The sequence below is a fragment of the Malaclemys terrapin genome, chromosome 3 (genome assembly GCF_027887155.1).
Source record: "Malaclemys terrapin pileata isolate rMalTer1 chromosome 3, rMalTer1.hap1, whole genome shotgun sequence".
NCBI lineage: Eukaryota > Metazoa > Chordata > Testudines > Emydidae > Malaclemys > Malaclemys terrapin.
In genome coordinates, this window is record NC_071507.1 from 960288 (window position 1) to 986668 (window position 26381).

General features: G+C 42.6%; 1 protein-coding gene across 1 annotated transcript in view; it reads left to right on the plus strand.

Moving 5' to 3' along the window:
• The window catches only part of MRPS5 (mitochondrial ribosomal protein S5), an 85522-nt gene that overhangs the window by 33685 nt on the left and 25456 nt on the right, over positions 1-26381 (plus strand). Inside the window, exons 3-5 of the mRNA XM_054023185.1 lie at positions 3661-3786; positions 4880-5113; positions 13274-13308. Coding sequence (XP_053879160.1) covers positions 3661-3786; positions 4880-5113; positions 13274-13308 — 395 coding nt within the window. The remainder of the gene's footprint in view (positions 1-3660; positions 3787-4879; positions 5114-13273; positions 13309-26381) is intronic.

A 26381-nucleotide genomic window follows, 5' to 3' on the forward strand; every position in this document is an offset into this window, starting at 1 on the left:
ACGTCTATCATAGTGTTCTCTCCTCCTCTACCTAGGCGGAAGAAGTTACACAGTGGAGTGAGAGTGTGTGTGTGTGTGTGTGTGTGTGTGTGTGTGTGTACACATGATACTATGTGTTTTTTAAAGAATGCAAGGGCAAACAAATGCACCTTGCACTTAGAGGGGAAGGTCTTTCATTCCTGTGGGAGTTCATTCCACAGTCTTGGGCCAGCCCTTGAAAAAGCTCTGTCTTGTCTTTGTTGTTATACATCTGGACCCAGAGTAAACCAGTATCAGTTACCTAAAGATTCTATATCCCATTACAAACCAAGCAACCCATTGTCTCTAAAGACACGATGTCATATTTCAGCTAACGACTTGTACATTTTAATTTTTTTGAATCCCCTTTTATTTGCTTGGGGGGGATGGGGGAAAGTATTTGAAATGCAAAACTGTTAGGGGGTTTTGTGTGTGTGATGACTTACAAATAGCTAAAATATTTGTACACTTAGAGTAAATGTGTCCATAAAAATGTATTCTCAGCTGAAACTGATACGGTTGGCCTAGAAATAAACATTTGTTATAGAACCCCTATAAAGATGAGTTTATAAAGAGAATATAGATTTCCAACTATAATGGCGCTAGCAAGCATTACTACTCTGGAATAAAACACATTTACCATGGCATGTTCACTAACCTTTTTAAAAATGTATCAACTATTAGTTTCTTTGAGTCCCTGCTGTTAAAATCTGCTACATGACTGATTTGGCATCAGACAGTATTCAGCAAAAGTTGTTTTCAAGTGGAAAAAATTCCACCTATTAAACAATATTTAATCTTTCTATGAAATTAACTACTTCTCTCACAAATACTACTATTGATACACGTGTGGTTCCCTCCACATCCCCAGCTAATCTTTCTTCTTTGTTTATGCTTTGGGGGAGCTGGGATTCTTCCTTTTCAAATGAGCTAAGAAATATGTCTTTAATCTTGGTAGATTGTGAGAGATTGGACTTTAAAATTGCGATGATGTTAGGTTTTCTGCAATCTTAGATAATGTTTGGGTGTTACCAATTTGTGTTCTAATTTTCATCTCCCTCCAAAGTAAGTACAGCTGGGCTTGTGGTCCAAGGACAGTCTGGTGTCACAAGATGGGGTATTAAAAAATTTGACCTGCACAAAACCACAAACAAATAATGCACCTTTTGCAGCCCGTGGCAATATAACCTTTATAGCATACCATATCTATGTATTGCATCCTATTAACATTTTTGTGAAAACATGAGGCTTTGCAACTGGAGCTATTTTAGCAGTAGGAGAATGAAGCCGGCACATACCAGCCTTATCTTACTGAATTTAAATAAATACAAAATAAAGATAAGCCACAAATCGTTAGGAAGATGCATGTGTATCCTCAGGAATTACAAATACACTGTATGAGTAAAGGCAATGGCCGGTTATGGGCGTTCTGTGCTGGCTGCACCCTTGCTTTCTGCATTGCAGAACTTCACTGGTGCCATTGTCTGGGGATCTGTGAGCCCGTATTGAGAATAAGGCAGGATATCTCTTTCCATGATTGGGGATCTTCAGCAGCTATTTTGTGTTGCTTTTTAGACAAGTCGCTTCTGTCCAACTGAACTATTTTTCTTCCTCTGATTGCTGGTATTCAGACTGCTACTTTAGAGAGAGAAACCCAGAATGTGGTCCAGCCTGAGACAGGAGATTTAATTTACAGTAGTGATGTCTCTTGTGGGCTGAGGCATTTGAGAGTTGTTTCCAGGTCACTGTTGATAGTCAGGCTCATTCATTCTCAGGAGTTGAAACAATTGTCTGACTGTATTCCTGATTATCTTCTTTACTGGATTCTGGCCTAGTTGGGAGAAAAACTGGCTTTATAACATGTTGTGAATATTTTTCGTCACATCATTTGAGTTTTAATTTTGAAAAAAAAAAAAAAATCCTGACTTTTAGAAAAGACCTGTGTTTCAGCTTTATGTAATGGTAGCGTAGTAACCTCAGTTAGTAAAAATGCATGCAAGCCATGTTTTCAGGTCTTGGTCTGAACGTGAAGATGGTTACTTCCCATGCCTTATGGCACAGCAGATGTGCCCAGACAAGATATACAGCAGGCTGTGAAATTAATTTGTTTTTCTGAATGTGTCTTGTTCAGTTCTATGATGATGCTCTGTAAAGCATCACACCTTAATGAGAGGTGGAAGGAAGGATGTAAAGGGTGGGAGAACCCTGTATTTCATCAGTGTATGAAAGCTTTAACTGATATAATGAAAGGAGCATAAACTCTGGAAGGCAAGTATAAAAGTGTAATTAGGCAGGCCAAAAAAATTGAAGACTAACTAGTAAAGACACACAATCTAACAGCAAAAATATGTGTAAGTACATCAGAAGCAGGAAGCCTGCCAAACAGTCATTGGGGCCACTAGATAATCACAGTGCTAAAGAAATACTCAAGGAAGACAAGACCGTTGCAGAGAAGCTAAATTAATTCTTTGCATCAGTTTTCACTGCAGAGCATGTGAGGGAGATTCCCATACCTGAGCCATTCTATTTAGGTGACAAATTTTAGGAATGTCTCAGATTTTAGGGGTCAATAGAGGAGATTTAGGAACAAATTGATAAACTAAACAGTGTTACGTCACCTTGACCAGGTGGTGTTCACCCAAGAGTTGTGAAGGAATTCAAATATAAAATTGCAGAACTAACTGTGATGTGTAACCTATCACTTAAATCACCTTCAATACCAGATGACTGGAGGATAACTAAGGTGACACCAATTTTTCAAAAAGGCTGCAGAGATGATCCTGGTAATTACTGTAAGCCTCACTTCAGTAACAGGCAAATTGGTTGAAACTATAGTAAAGAATAGAATGATCAGACATATAGATGAACATGATATGTTGGGGAAGAGTCAACATGGTTTTTGTAAAGGGAAATCATTCCTCATCATTCACAGCTTCTTAAATGTCATCCGTACGTATATCTCACAATGATTGAGAGGATCAGTATGCCACAAGCTTTCTTGAGAGCTGTCAGATGATATCGTTTATGAATAAATACCATGGAAGTGGTGTGCTAGATGTAGTGATTTGGTAAGGCCTGCTAGGAGTTGCTGTTACAAAACAGTGAACTCTTTGCCAGCTGGCACCAATGGGTCGCTGTGTCACAGAGAGCAGTTACTGCTATTGCCAATGTCAGTTACTAGCGAATGATCTTGTTTTGTTCCTGTCTTGTGCTACCAAGGCCATTAAAACATTACACTGTCTAGGAACGGTGTTGATTTAAAAACAAAATTCAAAATAGATTTTAAACCCTGTGCTCACCTGGGTACCTTCCTTACCACAGTACTTATGTGGTTTCACCTCCTCTGCAGTGGCAATGCAAACCATGTTAGAAACCATTGTTGTTTTGAACAGTGTTTAAACAGAGTTCCATTAATTTGTTTTGCGACCCAATGCACACAGGGCCAAAAAGAGAGTAGTGGTGAGAGAGAAGGATACAGGCAGAAGATACAAGCTTGCTTAAATGGGCGTTAATGGGGGGGGAGGGGTGTTATGCATTCCCAGAATGGATCACCTAAGGGTTATCATCTTGAATATTTTGTTCAGTAATGTTACCAATATTAATTATTCTGATACCATACTTACAAAAGCCATTTCATTACAGTGACAGCTGATGAGCTGTGGAAAGGGGTTTTGGCAGAGACCGGTGCTGGAGCAAGGAAGGGAAGAGGAAAGCGAACCAAGAAAAAGATCAGGAGGGATCTCAATAGAGGCCAGTTCATTGGTGAAGGTAAATACATAAATAACTATAGGACTGATAAATGTGTTGCTCTTACTATTCATAGTGTTTTTGGTTTGTAATTAGGGTTGCCAACTTTCTAATTGCACAAAACCGAACACCCTTTCCCCGCCCCTTCTCCGAGGCCACACCCCCGCTCACTCCATCTCCCACTCCCTCCATCGCTCGTTCTCCTGCACCCTCACTCACTTTCACCAGGCTGGGGCAGGGGGTTGGGGTGCAGGAGGGGGGTGAGGACTCTGGCTGGGGGTGTGGGCTCTAGGATGGGTCTGGGGATAAGGGGTTTGGGGTACAGTAGGGGGCGTGGGCTCCGGGAGGGAGTTTGGGTGCGGGAGAGGGCTCAGGGCTGGGGCAGGGGGTTGAGTTGCGGGAAGGGGTGAGGGGTGTGGGCTCTGGGTGGGAGTTTGGGTGCAGGAGGAGGCTCACGGATGGGATAGGGGGTTGGCGTGCAGGAGGGGGTTCAGCATATGGGCTCTGGCCCAGCAGCACTTACCTCAGGCAGCTCCTGGAAGTGGCCTGCATGTCTGGCTCCTAGGCGAAGGGGACAGTGGGCTCTGTGTACTGCCCGCCCCCCGCAAGCACCGCCCCTGCAGCACCCATTGTCCACTGTTCCCAGCCAATAGGAGCTGCAGAGCCAGCGCTTGGGGTAGGGGCAGCACGCAGGGCCCCCATGGCTGCCCCTACGCCTAAGAGCTGGACATGCTGGCTGCTTCCAAGAGCTGTGTGGAGCCAGGGCAGGGCATTCTAGTCAAAAACCAGATGCCTGACAACCCTATTTGTAATACTTTTTATAAACAGTGCAGTTAGCACATTGGCATTAATTTCTTTGGAGTTACGACAGTGTGAGATGAGCGCTCTCTCTCTCTCTTTCCTTTTTTCTTAGGTGATTTTGATAATGATGCTCCATTTCACATAGCTGAATTTCCAGCTTTTAATACAAATTCTGTCTTGTGAAAAGCAGTTGAAATATAAGTGAATATTAAAACATCCATTTTATTAGATTCACCTTATGTACTGTTGCGTTTTAATCTTTAATTTTGCATTAAATGCGAGGGAATTCTTTTCATGTTTTGCTTTTCTTAAGGACGTTCTGGTTTCCTTTGGCCTGGTCTCAATGCTCCTATGATGAAAAGTGGGGTAGTCCAGACAATTGGTCAACGAGACAAAGAGGAGCAGGAGAAGGTGCAGTTTGAAATTATCCGGAAGAGGGATGAGTGGGAGAAGAGAAGAAAAACAAAGGTGAAGAGAGAGCGAGGCTGGACTGGAAATTCCTGGGGAGGCGTCAGTCTGGGACCCCCTGAGCCAGGTCCTAATGGAGGTAAGAAGAGTGAATGTAATTACCTTCTTAGAGAGAGGCAGGGGAAGAAGAATCCATACTTTCTCAGCATTTTAAATTTCTTTATAATTATTCTCCTCTATATTAGGAACTATAAGAATTTCTATACACAAACCCAGGCAGTTAAACTGAAGAGTTAGTAATCGTAACTGGACTGACAGTTGTTACATTAATGCTCAGCACTAGTTGACTGCTTCTCAGTTAAACTTTTGTGAGTCTTAAAATGTGAAAACACTTTTTGTCTGTCTTACCTCAGCAGCCCTGAGTACAAGATGTAGCCATATTTGTAGTGTTCCCATTAGCTTAGTAACAGAAATAAAGATTTCATGTTAGCATAAGCAAGGAAAGAATAGCTAATAAAATGTCATATTAGAAATACAAATTATAGGAGATAAGTATAAGGCTATCGCCTTGCATATTTAAACCTCTTACCCAACCTCAAGGCCCCGTGCAGTTTGTGGCAAGGTAAGGCTAAATTCTGTTTCATGTCCTAGATCAGTGGTGAGCAACCCGCAGGCCACATGCAGCCCATCAGGGTAAGCTAATTGCAGGCGCGAAACGTTTTGTGGACATTGACCGTCCGCAGGCACGGCGCCCCGCAGCTCCCAGTGGCCACGGTTTGCCATTCATGGCCAACGGGAGCTGTGGAAGGTGGCGGAACACAGGAACGTGCTGGCTGCCATTTCGCACAGATCCCATTGGCTGGGAACAGCAAACTGCGGCCACTGGGAGCTGTGGGGGTCCGTGACTGCTGACGGTCAACGTCCGCAAAATGTCTCGCGGCCCGCCAGCAGATTACCCTGATGGGACGCATGCAGGCTGCAGGTTGCCCACCACTGTCCTACAGTCTCTCCAACAGTCTTTTGTGGTAACTAGAAATTCTACAACAGCTTCATTTAGAACAAAAAAGTTTTTAACAAATTAAATATGAAAACAAGTAACACTCAGCAGAATAATGTCTGTGAAACAGTTAACGTTGACATTTATATTGTCATGTTTAGGTTTTTCTGGTAATATTCCATTGAGATTTACCAGACAGTTCACATTTCTCTGCAGGATTGTTTCAGGCTCTCTGCAGGTTCAGATGTAATTGCACCTATTAAACTTGATTGATGTTTTCAAAGTTTTCTTCACACCCATAAGAGCCAGTAGCATCATTTCTTTTCCTAAACTAAAGTCTAGCTTCTGGAGCATATTTCTGCAGCAAGGGATGGATTCTGTGGCAAATTTAATGGTTGCAGAATACACGGAACCCTTCCCAAATTAGGCATATTGAGGTTTTCTAATCTTCTCTCAAGTCACTTCTTTCAGCCCCCCCAATCAGTTTGTGGGTTTTTGTTTTGTATAAACTCCTTCCAGTTTGCCAATACTTTCCAGTAATATGCTGCATGGGACGCCATATAATGTTCCAAGGGTGCATTTGCACCAAAACCATGGAAACTGGAACCATTACCTCACTGTTCTGTGAGGTTATGCCTCTCTGTCTGTTCAGATTTATCTACAGGTTGCCCACCACTGCCTTAGAGGTAATGGTGGATCTTCCATTTCTCAAAGACTTTAAGACAAGATTAGACATCTTTCTAAAATACGCACTCTAGCTCAATCACAAGGCTTGATGGAGGGCTCCTTGGGTGACATTTTCAGACCTGTGATGTGCGGATCATCCTAGATTATCAGAATGGTCACTTCAAGCCTAATCCAAACGTCACAGCTAATCGCTGGGACAGCATCTGTTTTGGCAATGTATACATTCTCATACTGCCATGTAAGGTGGTGAAATGACTCAACTGGGAAAATAAATCGGTCAGCAAGGCCTTTTCCTGAGGGAAGGTTAGGAGGAGTGGGTTATTTATACCTTTCTATAGAAGGCAGGGATGGAGGGCCGTGTGTTCGCCCGCACTGCCAAGTTCTGCTCAGACAGGTTCTGCAGCCAGGTATGTGCAGTGTGGCTCTGTGGAGGCAATGCATTAAGGACAAGAATTGCTGTTGGTAACCATGTCTCTTGTTCACTGTGCTGTCTGATTCAGCCATCTATAGAAGCTTAGCTCCACAAATGCTTGTTTAAGAGTGGTTTGGTATTTGAAAATTCTCTCACCTGCCATATGAGAGGCCTACTGACTCCTTTTCCTTTAGCATGTAAGCTCTTCATGGCAGGAACCGTGCGTCTTTCATGGCTAGGAAGAGTACAGCTTGTTGTGGGCATAACCAGAAACAAATTATTATTAATGTTTAAAATAGTCAGATAAGAGAGTTAATTTAGTGTTCAGTAAGTTCTGAAACAGGAACCTTGGTAAAGATGTGACCAGTCCTATTGGCAAGGTCCATCACCAGGAGAATTTGTTAGAGTTTATAAAGTGAATCTTGGCATTTGCCAAAGGCTGTGCCAAAGAGACTTGCTTACTGTTCCTTTCCCCAAAGTGGGTGTTAGAGCACAGGCCAGTCAAAAGGATCTGACTGCATTTCTGCTTCGTTTGTATCCTTTCTGCCCTAGCTTTCATGAGCCAAGTGAGCAGTAGCAGAGGGTAATGGTACAGAATACTCAAAATTCTGCCATGCTCTTGGATTTGCTTTTGTCCCTTATGAGACATTTCTGAAATGGAATTCTGTTTTCAAAAGTAACTTGCAGAGGGGAAGCTTAAATTTATTCATATAATTTATATGGGAAAAAGAAGGGTCATGCCCTTTGGTACCCCAGGTGTAGCACACACCTGGCCAGTGTTTTCTTATCACCATTCTGAAAAGACTAAATTATGAATGTTATGTGAAATGTTTAGTTTTGTAAAGATTGCTTCCTGACTCCTACAGGGCAGAAAAATGATGCTATAGTTGCATTTGACTGATTTACAGAGAAATGTTTCAGGCAGCCCTTTAAATTGAATACCCTTTAAAGTATTGCACTAACATATTATGGTTGATTTGAAGTGACAAGACTTTTTTCCCTGTAGTTGTATAGAAATCTGTATCAAATAAGTCTCATGGTTGCTTGCTTGAATCATCGTAGATTGTCTAATATTATATCATTCAAAATATTCTAAAATAATACTAGAGAATAGTGTAGACATGATGGAAGGGAGCCATTTATAGAATTGTTACATCCTCTAGCAATATGACCGTTTCCAATCAATGCATATATGTTCAGTTCACTTAGGGTAGTCATCTGAGTAACAGTTATGCAAGTGGGCAGCTCATGCATGCAAATGATGAAATACACAAATGGATCGTCACTGGAACATACTGTGCACAATTGTTTATTCCCGCAGCATTTCTTCAACAGTGAAGAGCTCGGAAGAATAGAGTATGCAACTTTGGTCCTGGAATGAGTACAGAGTTTGGATCTCTCAAGAATTGAGTAATGGTGCCCCAAGAGTTTCAGTTTGAATTGAGAGAGGAAGGCTGGTCTTGTCGTCAAGGCACTGTACTGAATTTCAGGATACCTGGGTTCTGTCTCCAGCTCTGCCCCAGACTGACTGCCTTTGAGCAAGTCACTTAACCACTCTGTGCCTCACTACTTCTTCCAGAGATTGCACATGTCAGGCCATGGCAGGCATGCGCACACTCGGGCACAAACATCAGAGACTTGTTTTTCTCAGCAGTATCTGTTGAGGTGGCTTGAGCACCCTCTGTTACCATACGCCACTGCGGGCTGGTGTCAGAGCGGAGCCACCCACCTCAGTTCCTCCTTAATGCCAGTGATGGTTGTCAGAGCGAATCCAGGCTTGAGTGATTCACGTACTTCCCTCACTCCGCTTTCTACATATCTGTACTTTAGTAGCTTGTTGGCTATAGTTAGTTTTAGTCAATTTTTGATAATTTTAGGGCTAGGTGTCTGATTTTGGTCTCTCTTGACCCTTTTTTCTTGGTACTGGGACTAGTACTGGAATGATGCCTTGCTCATCAGGGTTTAAGTTCTGCAGGATCTGCACAAAGCCTGTGCCAGTCAGTGACCAGCATCCCTCCTGCCTGAAATGTTTGGGAGAATCCCACATTAGTGACAAATGTCACATCTGGAAAAGCTTCAAGCCCTGCCCAAAAAGCGAGAGAGTGGTGAGGCTTAAGGGCTTGCTCGTGGAAGCAGCACTTAGACCCCCATCAGAGTCGTCACACAGGGAAAACGCCTCAATTACATCAGCTTTGGTCCAGAGCACCCCACCCGACATGTTTGCAGTTCCTTGGTCCCATTCTTTGGTACTGAAGAAAAGACTCGGACCTTCCTCAGGTTCTGCCTCTTGTTCTTCTGTGTCAGTACCAAAGCAAGACAGAGGCAGACACTCCACAAAGCGTTTGTGAGAAAGGCCATCTCTGGAACTCTCATCACCTCCCAAGGGGGATCTCCACCTTCGAAGCCTGTGTCAGGTCTGTTGAGGTTTCCCGTAAAGGTCATTAACAAAGCCAGCAGGCAGTGCCGCACCCAGCCACCCCAGGCACATATGCAGCTGCAAGAAACATGTTTAGTCACTCAGTACTGGTATTGTTGGCAGCAGAAGGTCTGCAACCCATGCCAATGCCTGGGGCTCATAGCTCACTGCACTGAGATCCTGCAGCACGGTTACCCAAGCCTCCCCTGAAGCTTGTCTTGTCAAGAGGAAAGCCTCCTCTATTTCCCTGCTACCGTCATCCCTGGGCTCAGGCTGTCTTTCAGCCCCTCTTCTGTCAGAGGCATCTGACTCCTCATGCTCAGAGGTGAGGTCATTTCTGTCCCATCCAGGACACAGCACTCTCCTCCCCCCGCCCCCCTATCAGAGTCATTGGCACCACGGTGCCATATGGCAAACCCAATGTTGGGCCCCAGCTAAAGGTCAATGCCCTGGATAAGGAGGGGTCCCAGACCCATACCAGTGGCCATTCTGGTCACCATGGGGCATTCCCCCTCCAGCCAGGTCCTGCCCTCAATGCTCCTGGCGCACTGGAGACACAGGCACCAAACGCACTACCCTCCAGACCCCGGTGCAGAGACTGGTTCCGGGCACCAAGAGTACTGTTCTCCCATATCTGCTACGGAGACAGGTTCCGAGCAGCTGGAACTCATGCAAGCCGCCTCTCCACCACAAGCTGCGGACCAGCAACCACGTCAAATGCCTGCTGCCTCCTCGTCTTTATCATCAGCTGAGGCTGTTGGGCCCTCAAATTACTCACCATGTCAGAGCACCACAGAGCCCATCAACAGCTTTTAAAAAGTGGCCTTTGTACTTGGCATTCAGGCAAAAGAAGTGTCCGAAAGGTCTCACCAGTTGATGGACATCCTGATATCGATGACCCTGGCTAGGGTGGCTCTACGAGTTAATGAAACCATCCTGGAGCCAGTCATGGCTCTTTGGGAGGCACCCTCCCCCCTGTCCCCTGCAGCCAAATGAGCCCAGAGGAGGTGCTTTGTCCCCTCTAAGGGGTATGAACATTTTTACTCTCACCACCCACTCCCCAGGCTCTCCTGTGGTGGCAGCTGCCAATGAGCAGGAAAGGCAGGGACATCGAGCTTCCACGCCAAAAAGCAAAGGCTCAAAGAGGCTGGATCTGTTTGGTTGCAAGCTTTATTCTTCAGGAAGCTGCAACTCAGGATTGCAAACCAGCAGGCACTCCTGAGTCGCCATGACTTCACTTTCTGGGAGAACATTAAGAAGTTCAAAGACAAGTTACCCGAGGAGTGTAGACAAGAGTTTGCAGCGATGAGTGAGGAGGGTAAACTGGTCGCCAGAACTGCCCTCCAAAACAGTTTTGGATGATAGTTTGGATATGAGAAGGCATTTATGGTTGCAGTCAACTGGGTTTTCCCTAGAGGTCCAACTCACGATCCAAGACCTCCCTTTTGAAGGCCCCTGTCTGTTTTCAGAGAAAATGGATGACAGAATTCATAGCCTCAGAGATTCCAGGGTGACCGACAATCAAATCCCTTGGAATCTATACTCCAGTCATTGGGGGGGGGAAAGCAATTTCTTCCACAGTAGCCATTCAGACACCAGAGTTCTGCTCCCTGATCCCAAAATCCACCAAGAAAAATGGAAAGGGATTATAGGAGGTGCCCACCATGGCCCTCTTCAGCATCAGTGGGCTCATACCATCCACCCACCCCCTTCCAAACAGGCATTTTGATGGGATACTCAAGGACAGTGAGTGTACCAGCCACCTTAGTTCCATCTGCTCCCCATCTTTTATTTACCAATCGCTTATCTCATTTCCTAAGTGGTGGGGCCACATAACATCAGATTGGTAGGTCTCAATCATGGTGGAATGGGGGCATGCCATCCAGTTCATTTCTATCCCGCCCCCTTTCCCCGTCCGTCTTCAGGGACCACTGTCACGAGATTGCCCTTCAACGGGGCAATCTTTTCTTCAGGCAGGGACCATAGAGGAAGTTCCAATTTCCCTCAGGGGAAAAGGCTTCTATTCCCACTACTTCCTGATCACCAAAGCAAAAGGGGGTCTCAGGCCTAGTTTAGATCTGAACAAATTCCTGAAGAAAATAAAATTCAAGCGCTGGTCCCTATGTGAATTCCACACGTAGGATACGCGTGCACCCAGATCCAGAGATTTTAACAAGCAGCGTCCATTAGCCCAACACCCGTGCATGGGGTGCACGCACACCTACAGTGGAATGGACATGTATCCAGCACATCTTGAAGAACAACAGTTACGGGAAGGTAGGTAACCGCTTTTCCCCATCTCTACAAAGGAGATAATTCTACTTCCTCCTTCCACTCTGTCTTGGCTATTTTGATTTATAAGATCTTTGTGGCAGGGACCATCTCTTAGTTACACAATGGATCCTGGTTTTGGTTGGAGCCTCAAGGCATTAATGTAAAACAAATTATTGTTTTGGAGAGAGATCTGGTGTTAATTATAGAAGTTAAAGTTATAATAACTTACAAGTTTGCCATTTGATCTGGCATTTTCCAAGCTTAGTCTGAGCCCAGATGTTTCTGGGGCAGGGGTGAAGGAAAAGGTAAGTGGTTTGAACCAGGTCTGTTTAACTATTGAGGTGTTACAAGTATGGTGGGGTGGGGAACATGTTTGTTCCATTTAAGTAAATGTCACAATTTATTTTTTTTTCACAACTCTCTAATTTTAAATTTTCAAACTAATTTAAGACTAGAACTTAACATGTTTTTACAAAAAAATGGAATGCTGACATTTGAAGTTGAAATACATCGCAGTATTGTAGTTTGTTATCACCATAGTTCCAATGCACCAGCGGCTTCAGTCAAAACTCATTCTGTACTGATGTCTTGTGCAACTGTAGAGCTTCCATGCTCAGCAGGAGGAAGCTGCTCTCCTCAGTGTAGAAATATGTGCTGAGTGCCCCAAATAATTAGAACGAGATACGTGGTTAGTACGTTTAACACCTCTGTTCCATTTATATTGTAACTCCATGAAGTCTAGACTCACTATGCGTCCCCCCCTTCTGCTCTGTAAGATGTGTGCTTTGCTTCTGACATCGTACTACACAACCTTGCTGACAAGGCAAGTTCCATGTTATTTTTAACAATAGTGCATGGTTCCAAAACTTGATATTTTATCCTACCCAATGGGAAATAAAATAAGAATATTAAGAAATTTACAGAATTATGTTGTATTGTAAGCAAACAGCAAAACCTCCCAGGATTGATCTTGTCTTGATAGGCTTGTTTCAGTGAGGTGGCATGGCAAATGTGTTATCAGCATGATGCATGCTGGTCTTCTCAAAGGGCAGAGGCCAGTAATCCACAACAAACCCGAACTTTGTGTACCCTGAAATGGAAAACTATAGGTACATCTGATGAAGTGGGTTCTAGCTCATGAAAGCTTATGCCCAAATAAATGTGTTAGTCTCTAAGGTGCCACAAGGACTCCTCGTTGTTATTACTCTATAAATGTACTGAATGCCCGTCTTATTTTGAATTTAGGGAGCATACATTTCTAAATGAATTTGATCATTTAAAAATATCTTTGCAGATCATTCTAAAGAAAACAAGCAGTGGACTTTAGTTTAGTGTATATAAATTGCAAGCCATGCCCAGAGTCTACATGCTGCAGGGATTATAAATTAATTTGTATAAGAAGCTTTGTCCCTTTGTAATATTATATCACCTGTCATCACAGGTCGCCCTAGTGCTGTATTGATAATTAGGAGCAAATAAATGAAGTACATATTTGTTTCTTTTCTCCCAACAGAAACTTATGAAGACTTTGACTCCAGGGTAATTGAGGTAAGTGCTGCAAAAATCTTCAAGGATTTATATTTTTAAATATAAAATAATTACATTTAAATCCTACACTTTAATTATTGGCCTCTGATCAATCCGCTTTATTGTGATGGAAGGTAGACTGACTGAGGGAAATATGAAACAATGTTCTATTTCAGATGCATAATAAAATCTGCCTTTCTTTTAACTGATGTTTGATCTTCTGTGCTATACAGATAGTATCTAATTCAGAGGCAGCTTTGTATGACATTGAAAAGACAAATGTTTGAAGATAAAGCTTGTGCCTAGTTCTTCCTTAAGCTAAAGCAGGTTGGTTGAAAAGACTTTCTCATGTCCCCTGTTCTCTCCTACTACAAAACAAAGTTCCATATAGCAAATACCAGCAGTTCTCAAATTGTGGTTCAGGATCCCAAAGTATTTTAATGGGGTCGCCGGGGCCTGCATTAGACTTACTGGGACCCAGGGCTGAAGCTGAAGCCCGATCTCCACCCCTACCTGGGGTGGCAGGGCTCAGGCTCCCTCCCTCATCCCCCACCCTCCCAGGTCATGTAGTAACTTTGTCGTCAGAAGTGGGTTGTGATGCAGTGAAGTTTGAGAACCCCTGGCAAATACTATAGCTCCATTTGTGAAGACGCAGAAGCAAAAAGACAAGTCAGTTATAAGAGGTGTGCATGGTCGGTCCCCTCCCTTTTTTTAAAACCAGAAAAGCCAGGAAGTTTTGTTGTTTTTTAATCTCCCAAATGCCTTACCTGATGTGCCTCAGACCTTCTAGGGGAAACTCTAACCTGGCATAAACTCAAGCATGTGAAATTTCAGGTTGATTTAAGGTGGTGTTGGTAACCACAATCCTAAGGCTGATAACAGTGCTCTACAGCCAAAATGCTTCTGAAATAAATGTAGTCAAATTTTACTAATTCTGGGTCACTGAGAACGAAAATGATGCTTAAAATTGTTGATTGGCTCTAGTTTTCAAGATATGCTATTGGGTCAGTATATACGACCCTTGACTTGGGAATGGCGGAGGATAAGTGAGTTATAAAGGGAAGGGATCTCAATTTAAACCAGAAATGACTAAAATACATCTTTGACTGGATCTATGAATAAATCTATGACTGGGTTTGGACAGTACTTGCTTTTTAGGCAAAACAATGAATGATGCAATCTGAAGCTGGTATTGCGTCATACATGCTATGAATTGCATCATGTTATTCCTAGAAGTCATGGATGATGCAAGCATAACGAAGCTTACATCACTCTGCTGAACAAATTGCCCTAGATCAGCTCTAGAAATCATACAGTGTCGTGCTCTCTTATTTGTCAGTGTTTGATTTTGCAAAGGGACACATTTCTGTTTAGCAAAAGTGAGCAGAGATGCCTCGTACTTGTGTGAACAGTGCAGATAACTTCTGCTATGTTTGTGGTGAAGTGACTTTTGCATCACAAAAGCGCAGTATAACCACTATGGTTAAGAAAGCCTATCACCTTTATTTTGGCTGCAAAATTGGAGATCAGGACAAGAGGTGGGTCCCACACATATGCTGCAACACTTGTGCAACAAATCTTCGCCAGTGGTTGAACAGGAAAAGGAAATCTATGCCTTTTGCTGTGCCAATGATTTGGAGAGAGCCAACAGATCATACCAGCAATTGTTACTTCTGCATGGTGCCTCCAGTTGGGAAAGATGTGTCAAAGAAGAAAAAGTGGACTGTGCATTATCCAAGCATTCCATCAGCTATACGCCCAGTTTGTTTCATAGTAAATTTTATTTATATAACCCTTTTGCTGATTTTTAAAGTGTTACATAAACAGGACAGGTGAAATATTATCATGTAAAGCAACCATAAACACATGAAAAGATCTAGGTTTACAATTTATGATTAAAACTACTCTCTACAAACTATACATAGACATAAAATGTAAAACCTTAAATATCTTAGAAACAGTAGCCAATCAGTTGTTTTAATTGTCATATTTGAATTCAGCACATCAAAATACATAATAAATAGCACATTTTATCTCTGAAGCAGACGACTTCTCAAAAATTGTAGACCAGTGTAATGGAAGGTTAGGCTTCAACCTTAATAATAGAGATGCTCTTGTGTCAGCATATATTCTCTAATTGGATATAATTTTAGTACCTTTTAAATTGTTGAGGAAAAGATGTTAACGCCTACCTATATTTACTTCCACTGGTCTTTTTATGTCGTCTTGATAAGCAAGCTACAACACTGTCTGTAGTTCCCACTATCTAGTTTAGTCTTGACACCGTAGATTCCCTTAGACCTACCTCTCAGTCTTTAGTCATGGTGAAATATTTTGGAATTATTCTGAATCTTCTTCAACTTCATGATTGGTTGCTTTTTTCTACATCTTTGGAATTTTTTTAAGAGCAGTTACATTAAAATATATGGAGAGATATCTATCTCCTAGGACTGGAAGGGACCTTGAAAGGTCATAGAATCCAGCCCCCTGCCAGGACCAAGTACTGATTTTGCCCCAGATCCCTAAGTGGCCCCCTCAAGGATTGAACTCACAACCCTGGGTTTAGCAGGCCGATGCTCAAACCACTGAGCTAACCCTCCCCCTATCATGGTGAATGTTAGCCTGGCACCCGACTTCAGATTACTTTGTAAAAATAAAGTGATCCAAAAGCCTGTGAGAGCAAAAACTCATGTATAATCCTTATTGAGTTCATGCCACAGCATTTTAACACTGGTGAGGAAGATAGATTGTATTACTGTTCTTTTTTCTAATGTTGGGGATCAGGGACCTACAGAAAGTGTAAAACACTTATTGGGCTTTCGGCACTACATCATATTCTATAGAGCAATGATTCTCGCGTCTGAAATGTTGTGTGTGGATGGAGAATGTTATAGACGAGGAAAATTACATGTGCTATCTGCAATTATGACCTATATCCAAGAATTCAGCTTGAAGGGCCTTACAAGCTATTTTCAAGATGGTTCTCAAAAATAAGTTGCATGAAATATGTACATTTGTTAGATTGTTTCTTTTCTTTTATTTTATTTGTGTGTGTATTTCTACACACAATATTGTTGGTTGTTGTAAGGCTTAATTAGTTCACATTTGCAAAATTCTTTGTAATCCTTGTGTACAAAGTGAGGAGGTAGTGAGAAGTGGTATTGGTTACTAAACCCAGATTGCTATCGAAATATTCTCTAACTGATGGCAAAACTTTAGGCTAAGCGTTATGCATCCAAGTTCCTCACCAGCCATGTTTTTAGGGAACTGGTAGGAGAAAATGATTTTAAACAATTTAAAACTTAATTTCAATTTGAAAACAAAATATTACAAAAATGGAGACTTTGTGGTGGGGAGGTATAAAGTTTTTATTGCACAGGTCTGGAATGACCTCATTATTTATCAATGGTGAAGTTATTAATGAATTATGCAATTCATCCAAAAGTAGTGGACGTTAACACTTAACACCACACAACACCATGCCATCACATATCATGTTTATGCCCCCCATTTATCTTATATTAGTCTCTCTCTGTTCCATTTGAAATGCTTTAGTTGCTATGGAAACAATGACATTGCATTGGCAGTATTTAGTGATATCCTTAGATACGGAACAAAGTCGATGTCTGTGACTCATTTGCCACCAGTTCACATGCAATATTGTGTCCTTCAGAATGGATAGCAACTGTTTGAATGCCAAAAATGTTTTGCCCTCTATTAGCATGCTCCCCCTTTCTCCATCAGAGCTCAGTAGTTCTTGGACAGCTGTGCCCTTAGTGTCTCAGACCCCTTGAGAGGGCTTGAGCCACCTGCCTCTGAAATTCGTCCTCTTTTTAAGGTGTCTCAAGTTGGGCTCCCAAAAACTCGGCTCACAGAATCACTAGTCACTAGTTGTGACAATCACGGCCCATTTTTATTCCTTTAAAAATAGTCCTGCTTCTCCTTGTAAGGTTACCATATGTCCGGATTTTCCCGGACATGTCCGGCTTTTTGGGCCTCAAATTCCCGTCCGGGAGGAAATCCCAAAAAGCCGGACATGTCCGGGAAAATAGGGAGGGAGGGCCCGGCGGTGCTCGGCCGGGAGCCAGGGGCCAGCGCCCCAGAGCCCAAGCTGAGCCGGATGGGAGACACCAGGTCAGAGCCTCTTGGCCTGGGCCGCCCGGCTGCTGGAGGGAGCCGCTCGGCCAGGGAGGCCGGACTAGGCCGCGCCGCACGCAGCCCCAGCTTACCTGCTGCCTCCCTGTTTCAGGCTTCCCGCGAAAATTTGATTTGCGGGAAGCAGGAGAGGGGGAGGAGCAGGGGGCGGAGCGTTCAGGGGAAGGAGCGGAGTTGGGGCCCCGTGGAGTGTCCTCCTTTTTTAAAATTAAAATATGGCAACCTGTTCATGGGTAAGTAAGGAGGGAAGGTCAATTATGTGCTGATTGTGGCAGCTTACTGTAGACCAGTGAACCAGCCATTGGGGCCACATGAAATGGCAGGTTCTAGCAGCTTTTCAAAGCAGTAAACCAGGCCAGTGACCCTTTTATGAGGCTGCACAGTGGGACCAGACAGCTCTGAAGAGAATTCTTCAGAGGGAGTTTCCAGCAGGAAATTGGGAAAGGAAAAGGTACTCCAAAGTCATAAACCATCATAATGGCCTCTGAAATCTTGTATTTTAAAATGCTGCATAATTTCAAGAGCATAATCTTTTCACTGCCACTTTAAAACAAACTTTCATATGTTATTTTAAAAACAGGTAAAAGTGCTTCTTAACAAAGTTGCTTCAATTCCAAGTTAACTGATGTTTACAGAACAGAGGTGAATAATGAAAATTGGCAGACTCTGAAGTACAGTGGAGCTGACTGGCCTGTAACAGGATTTGTGCACATGCATAAATCTTTGATTTTTAATTGCAAATAAGTTCTCTTCACCTCATTAGAATTCGATATGTGATTACAAATTTCACACAGTGTGTTTTTTTCAGAAGAATTTAATCTAATGACCTGATCCAAAATATAAATATACTATGCAGCTTTTTAAGACGCACCCACCATTGGGCAGCTGCAGACTCTGGCACCGTGGAACGCCCTATAGAAAGCCTTCTTTCTGTCCTGCAGCTGGGACTGGCACACATACTTAGAGGAAAACAAATCCATAGAACAATTCCTTGACTGCCAGAAGGCCTGTACTCCAGTTCCCCAATGCACCCAGCTCCTGGAGCACCTACAGTAGGTATAGTGCAGATCTCCAATGTGGACCCCAATGGGAAGACAGATCAGATCAATGTAATTGACAAATTTACCTGGGAAGGAAGAGCAGAGTCTTTGGTACCGTACCATCCCCTCTCCATAAAATAGTAATCCGCTGCTGCTGACGGGTTCCCTATAACTGAGTGCTTCCTTCCCCATGTGACTAGCTTTCCCCCGTTTGGACCAGGGCTGGAGGGACACTCGTTCCCAGGACTGAGTGTGATTTCCGTGTAGGGTGAAGGGGTCTCAGCAGAATCTCTGCTGCTGCTGTTCACAAGCAGGTGGCCTCAGGTGGCTGCAGAAGGCTGTGCAGAGCGAGCAGCCAGGGAGGTTCTTGGCGCTGGATGGGCCCTGCAGAATGTGACTAGCATAGCTTTGGCATATGAATAATATGAATAATATAATAAGTACCAAGCATGTATCTAATATTTTATGATAGCATGTCATTCTGGAAAGCTGGCTACAGGCTGCAGCTAAGGGTTCTCTTGATGCATCTTCCAGCGATAGTCCTGAACACACTGCGGCAGGATGGTGCTTGTCAGTGACTTCTGGCCAGTTAACTACATATGAATTTCTGCAGCTGAGATATTTTCTAACTATAGAGTTGTGCATTGGCCTCTTAGACTATAGGCCCAATGAAAAGCTTGTGTCTCTCCCAGAGCTATCATAGTTTTCGTTACAAGAACATTCCCACTCGATAAGTATCCAGCAGTTTCATTATTAAATTCAGTAGATTTCTAACTCCATTTCTAATCGTGATCTGAGTGCTGGGGGATAAGCTTAGGACATTACACACCCCTTAATCCACAGCAGTTCTCTTTGAAGACTTTGGGAGATTTGCACAAAGATCAAGTGTGGAATATGGCTCTTATACCTGGGTTCTAGTTCAGGCTGTGCCACTGGCTTGCTTCGGCAAGTCACGTACCTGCTCTGTGCATCAGTTTTCCCATCTGTAAATGATGATGATTCTGATCTTCTTTGTATAGCACTTTGAGATCTATAAGACCTGGGAAGTAGTAGTATTCTGATTATATAGTAACTAAACTTTCACTTATTTAAGTGTCTTGTCACATTCGGGGGTAAACAAGGCTTGCTTTTAGGACCATCACTGTGTTTCTGCCCTTTTTCTCTTCCCTTCCTCCTCCCTGTCTGTCTTCTTCTCTCAACACTTTCCCCCAAGCAGCAGCTCCCACTTCCCTCCTGCACTCTTCCCTTATTCTATATGCTAATGTGATCAGCAGTGAAATAGTTAAATGTCCACAGTAGGCTTTACAATTAATATCCCAGAGAGATGAACAGGGTAACAGAGTGCCTCACACAGTTTGTTGCTTCAGGGTGTTTGCTGAGTCTGATGACAACACCGCATTGGTGTAAACGCCATTCACACTGAGAAGTCATCTTCACAACCATTAGGACCGAAACACTATTCATATTTTTTAAATAAAAGCTGAGATTCAGCAGACTCTGTACCTGTCATGGGACCACCCCAGTAAATCAAATGTGTGTTTACACTGGTGCGTAAGTTATTTCTTATGAGCACCATTGTTTTAATAGAATCGTAGAAACAGAGGGCTAGAAGGGCCCTCGAGAGGTCATCGTCCGGTCCAGCCCCCGCGCTCAGGCAGTATACGATCTCTGACCGGTGTCTAACCCGTTCCTAAAAATGATAGTACAATAAACAGTTTTTGCAGTATCAGAAGCTGATTGCCCACTGTAATGCCTTTTTTGTTTTTCTCTTCACACTGTCTTTAAAGAAAAAGGCAGGTGACCAATGCCAGGTTAAACTTCCTAGGAAGTGCATGTATTTCACAACATACAGCTATTCAGGATAACCTATTGATTCAGCTGCATCCACTATCAAGAAAAAAGTATGGGTAGTAAATGTGCAAGCCTGTACATGTTAACCCATGTAACGCAGAAAAGAAGCGTAAATGGTTAGTGTGGAGTTTGAACATATAAGTCACCCCCACACTCATGTAGATAGTAGACCTCCGTGCAGAATGCTCTCTTTGGGAGCTTCCACCATATGTCCTGAAATGCTATACACTGGCAGATAGGACGCTGTTCTCAAAGCTCTGTTCTTTTCTTTTCATGTCTCTTCTGTGCACTTTTCAATGCTGTCTTTATGCCTGGAGCCATATTCGCTTCCCGATTCTCGGGCCACCTCTCTTAGTTCACGCAAGTCTCTCTAAAAACAAACAGCAGGCTGACAAGCGAGTTTATAAATAAACCCAATACGTTGGATGATGCAGCCTTCAGACTGTTCATCTATTGGAAAAGCTCTTAGGGGAATTTACCTATAGAAGTCAGCTGGGAGAGAAGGCAAATATTGGCTACCAAACACCTGTCAGTTAAGAAGGGAAGGAGGACACCCTCCCCCAATCCTGACACACTCTCAGAAGGTACGTAGTGTGTTGGGTGGAGGACCCAAGTGAGACTTGCTCCTGACCCTGTCCCTTTTGCCAGCTCTTCAGGGCTTAACACAGCACCAGTCCTGCAATAATCTTCATGCTTCCTGCACAGTTTGGGGTAAGAGACAGGATGCATGAATTATATGGCCCCATTACGGTCTCATTTAAATGAGGAATAGCTACTGTAAGATAGGTCAGTGGCTCTCAATGTTTCCAGACTTCTGTACCCCTTTCAGGAGGCTGATTTGTCTTGTGTACCCCCAAGTTTCACCTCATTTAAAAATTACTTGCTTACAAAATCAGACCTAAAAATACAAAAGTGTCACACCACACTGTTACTGAAAAATGGCTTGCTTTCTCATTTTTACCATATAATTATAAAATAAATCAACTGGAATATAAATATTGTCCTTACATTTCAGTGTATAGTATATAGAGCAGTATAAACAAGTCATTGTTTGTATGAAATTTCAGTTTGTACTGACTTTGCTAGTTCTTCTTATGTAGCCTGTTGTAAAACAAGACAAATGTCTAGATGAGTTGATGTACCACATGGAAGACCTGTGCGTATCCCATGGGGTACGCATATCCGTGGTTGAGAGCCACTGAGAATAGGGAATACAAAAAGTCTTTTAACAACAATACTTTCACATAGACTTCTAAAAGTTACTTGTATTTTATCTAGTGGTTTAAAAAACAATGTGGAAGCAGAAGTTCAGATACTTGTTGTACCAGGGATATCATCTGTGGATGCAAGAGGCAATTTTCTGTCTGATTATTTTTAGCTGTCTCTTGCCTCCCTGTCTTGTCCATTTGTGTCACCTCTTCTAAATCTGTAGCCAATTGCCTCTTGGTTGAAATGGTACTGGCACATCTTGTGATATATTTTTCCATACAGAAATGTTGAATTCAGAACCCATATTCATCAGCATTTGAAAACTAAAGAGAGGAAGATTTGAGGTGAAAATAGGAAGCTCTCTTTTTGACTCCATTGAAATACATTGGGTGGACAGAGTGGGAGAAACTGAGATTTTTTGCTAATATTGGAATAGCATTTTAGAGCCACCTTAGCAACTAACAAAAATGTCTTGTGTGATTGAAAGGGGGAGGAGATGGCACACTGGAAATTACATCTGAGTTAACACACTGACAGAACATTGTTCATTAATCTGAAAATGATATACAATTATAACAGTCCCATTTAAAATGTTATTTCAAGCAACTTTACAGCCTGCTTTAGCCCTCTACAAAGAAAGGGACAAAAGCACTTCCCCAGACTGTTGTACACTGGTTCACCAACCCCTTCTTCACCCAAATGTGCAGTTAACTGAAGCTGTTATGACAGCTGTATTCCTGAGCAGCCATCCGATGGTCCCTGTCCTCCTCTGATAAATTGGTCACTGCTCTTTGGACTTAATTTTCTCCTCATGCCCTTGCTGAGAGGATCATCCAATGGGAAAGTGACTGGCTGTCTGTATTATTGCCATCAGCTACCCCGGCTATTAGATTGTTCGTCTGTTCTTATGTGAGGTCTCCTGGGGGACCTGGGCGCTGCATTTTCAGACATGCTTAGAATCCACAGTTCTCTTTGACTTCAGTTGGAGTTATAAATGTTCTGCACATCTGAAAAGCCAGCCCAAGTTGTCTCAAGTTGGACATCCAAAATCAGAGCCCACTTTTGAAAATGTGGGTGACTGTTCTGTAGTCACACAGGAAGTATGTGGCAGAGTATGGGAATAGAACCTAAGAATCCTGATTTGATATTGTCTCTTTGTTTACTTGTATTCTCTACTCTGTCCATCTGTCTTTTTTCTAGTTAAATTGTAAGCTCTTTGGGGGCAGGGACTATTGTTTTGTTCTGTTTGTTCAGCACCTAGTGTGGTGTGGTCCTGGTCCTGGTCCATGACCAGGGCTTGTAGGCACTATAGTAATAAGCCACTAGACCACGCTTCTTCCTTCTCGGTTTCAAAGGAGGAAATTTAAAAATCAATAACTCCAGAGTTGGAAACATTTTAGAATTGATTTTCACCCAAAGTGAGCTTCAGTAGCTGTGTTCCCAACTCTAGACAGGGAGCTCTATCATGGATGCATTGACAAACTCTTTACTGCTGGGTGGTGAAATAACACTAGAATTGTTCCATTCCTCTTTCTTCACTAAGAAAAAAATAAGCCTATGTATGTATAAAAGTTCGAAAATGTTTAGTCTCCACAGATTGCCAGATCGCCTATATGACTTACATGAAATATCTTGATTGATTAAAGTGTTGTGATGTTTTGTCAGGTTACACAAAATAGTTTTTTGCTTTATTTAGATAGATGATGTGTGTCCAAAGAGTGTTGCTTCACTGAGTTTTAATTCACATAGCCCTTGTGAAGTTTTGCTGAATTGCTGTTTTCTGAAGATATTTCATCTTTGCTGTTGTGAGTAAACTAACTGAGGATTCATCGTAGAGTGTGGTATAATCAATAAATCATATGCCAGATGTAGTCATTCTGCACGTTAAGTCATATTTTACACCACTCGGTGCAGATTTTAGACTTGTTTTTCTGGGTTATAATTGCTAGAAGTTAAGTTCCATCTGTTTTCCCTCAAAGGAAGGGGGATGAACAGAAGTTCCCTTTGACTTAACACTTCCATGTCATCTATTCCTTTGTGAAGGCAATTCTTTCTCCTACATAGTTGCCTGAAATAAACGGACTTCATTCCTGAGAATAAATTTACATGACACGTTGGTCATGGCAGTTGATTAGGATTGCCTCCGAGAGCACTAATGCTTTGAGAAAATAATATGAATGTGTGGTCTAAAAGGCTTTAGCTAGTAAATGAAGATCAGTCTCAATGCTAGCAGTATTTCACTTTCTGTGACTCTGTTCACCTGTGTGTGATTGCACAACCCTTACGTAAGAGGAGCTCAGGCACTAGGGCTCTTCACGGTGGTGACATGCTGTCTCGCTCCTCAGCTTTCCATGCCCGTAGCCCCACTCTTTTATACTTTAGCAGAAAGTAATGAAACAGTGAACAACATATCCTCACTCTGCTGAGCCCTAATTTCCCTGCAGGTAAACCAGGATCCCTTAGACAGGTCGAAACCCCACTAAGAGGAGCCACCCTGACAGGCTGGTTTAAAAAAAACCCAAAACAATACCTGGTAGGAAATGTCCTTTCTGTCCCCAGAGTTGAGCAGTTACCCAAGCAGCCAAAATGAAGAGGGCACAAGGAAGCATCCTCCCCTTTGTGCTCGCACAGCTGAACCCTTTACTGACTTCTGTATGGCATGGAAGCACCTGCTACCAAGTTAGGAACACTTTTCCCAGCATTGCCGGGGAGGGGAAGAGGCATCATCTCACTTTCCTCGCTGGTCCGTCACCGCCCAGGTGGAGCTCCCCTGTAGCAATGAAATAGACCACGCCTTCTCATATGGCTCTTCAGTTCATGAATATCCTGGGGATCGGCAAAGCACAAAATTCTTAAAAACCATGAGATACGTTTTTCTTAAAACTGTGGGTGGAAGTTTGTGGATTTCTAAATTTATTTTCTAACAAGTGTGTCAAAATAGAATTTATTTTAATTTAGTCACACCTCCGTTGCAGTATGTAGTTAAAACTAAAATATTCTAACAGCACCCAAGAGTTCTTTGCTTTTGTTTAGCTTCATGGTGTACTGTTGCAAGTGGCTTTTGCTCTTACAGTTCCATGGTTCAGTTGATTGCCAGTTTGGATACTACAGAGAAGGTTTTAGGTAATGTTGGGGCCTTCCGTGTATGTTATGTTAGATGGGTTTTTTTGTTTGTTTTGTTTTGTTTTTTACAGTCAAGGTATAGCTATTAGATTAAATTATAAAACTAGCCATTGCACCATACAGTACTAGAGCAGTTAAAGTCTGTTTGTATCTGCTTCATTTGAACAGGAAAAAATGTTTTTAGGAGCAGCCGGAGGCTGTGTGGTTTTAATAGAGTATTATGAATTTCAGCTGATAACAGTAAGAATGGTGGGTCGTTTAAGAGATCTGTCATCAGCAGCAAAGGTTGTTGGTATCCAAGGCCAGCTATAAACTGAAGTAGATAATTGAGTCCCATCATTTATATGGTAAGGAGCCTGGGTTTTGAAATAAACAAGTCTTGTTAGTATTCATACTTTAAATAGATGGCATACCTAGTGCTTCATTTGTATGCATTTTCTGTTTTTGTCATTCGTATTATCCTGTGCTGCTGCTGTCAGGGTGAAAGGACGGGGTGAAAGCTAACCCGCAAGGCTGTTTAATTTTATCCTTCATTTGCCATGCTTTTGTCAGCAGTTCTTTGGAAGTTAAATATACTGCTTTGCAAGAACCTTTTTATGAACAAAGTTGCAGCCTTACCAATGTTTTGTGAACAACAACAACAACAAAATGTTACCCTACTGTGAACACTGGCTGTGTTTAGCTACGGAAAGAGAATAGTAATATTTGGAGGTAGTGCCATTTAGCAAAAGAAAAAGCTGGCTTAACTTTTCCTTCAATATGAATTAAGATACAAACGTGCTGAGGTTTCCAGTGAGCCGGCTCAGAGATCGTCACAAAGAAATACTGGCCTACTCTGAGTATTAAAGGGTAGGACTGGGTGTTGTTTCAAGATGTGATTTCTAGTCCTGGCCCTCCTGTGTGATTTTGAGCTAGTGACTTAAACTCCCTCCCTGTACCTCACTTTCCCCATCTGCCAATAATACTTCCAGTTTCACAGAGATGTTGTCAGGCTCACTTCGTTGTTTGCTGAATGCTTTGAGATCCTAGACTGGCAGGTTCAAAAAAAGCCAAAAGTGACAGTGGTGCTTATTACTTAAATTTTGAGCTAATGAGGATTAATAGCTACAGTTATGTTTGACAGAGATTACATGTGCTATTGTTACACCTGTAAATACAAGAGCTCTTTTCTTTTGTCATCTGTAATAAAGTTAACTCATTTTCTTTCCTCACAACACGGGGCCTTCAGTGAACCGTGTGGCCACTTAGTAAATGCAATGCATAACAGTGTTCTGCAGTGCCTTGCAGTTTAGCAGGGTCAGAATTAGAAAGCGAGACCTAGTATGCATGAAATAAATCAGGGGGGCGTCAAAGCTTGTAAGGTGAAGTCAGAGTTCTTTTGACTCTTGCACACAGGCAAAGGGAAGCTGTAGAAGGAACCAGAGTGTAGTAATAAACAAATGCCCTTTATCAAGGGCAGACCGGTTGTTTTGCTTGACACTGAAGCTGCCTCTGCCATTTGTAGAAACTCTGCCTTCTGGTCATTTACTCTTGTTTTCAGATTTTTGAGTTTTCGTTGCTTCTCTTCGATCATTGTCAGTTCAGTTGAGGAATTTTGTATAGGTCTGGCAACCTTTTAGCTGGGTCCTAGATCAATAATGCAACCCCTCCGAAATGTTGGATTCTTTCTACACATGTAATATCCTTTTCAGTGAGACACAAATCTGAAGGTTTCAG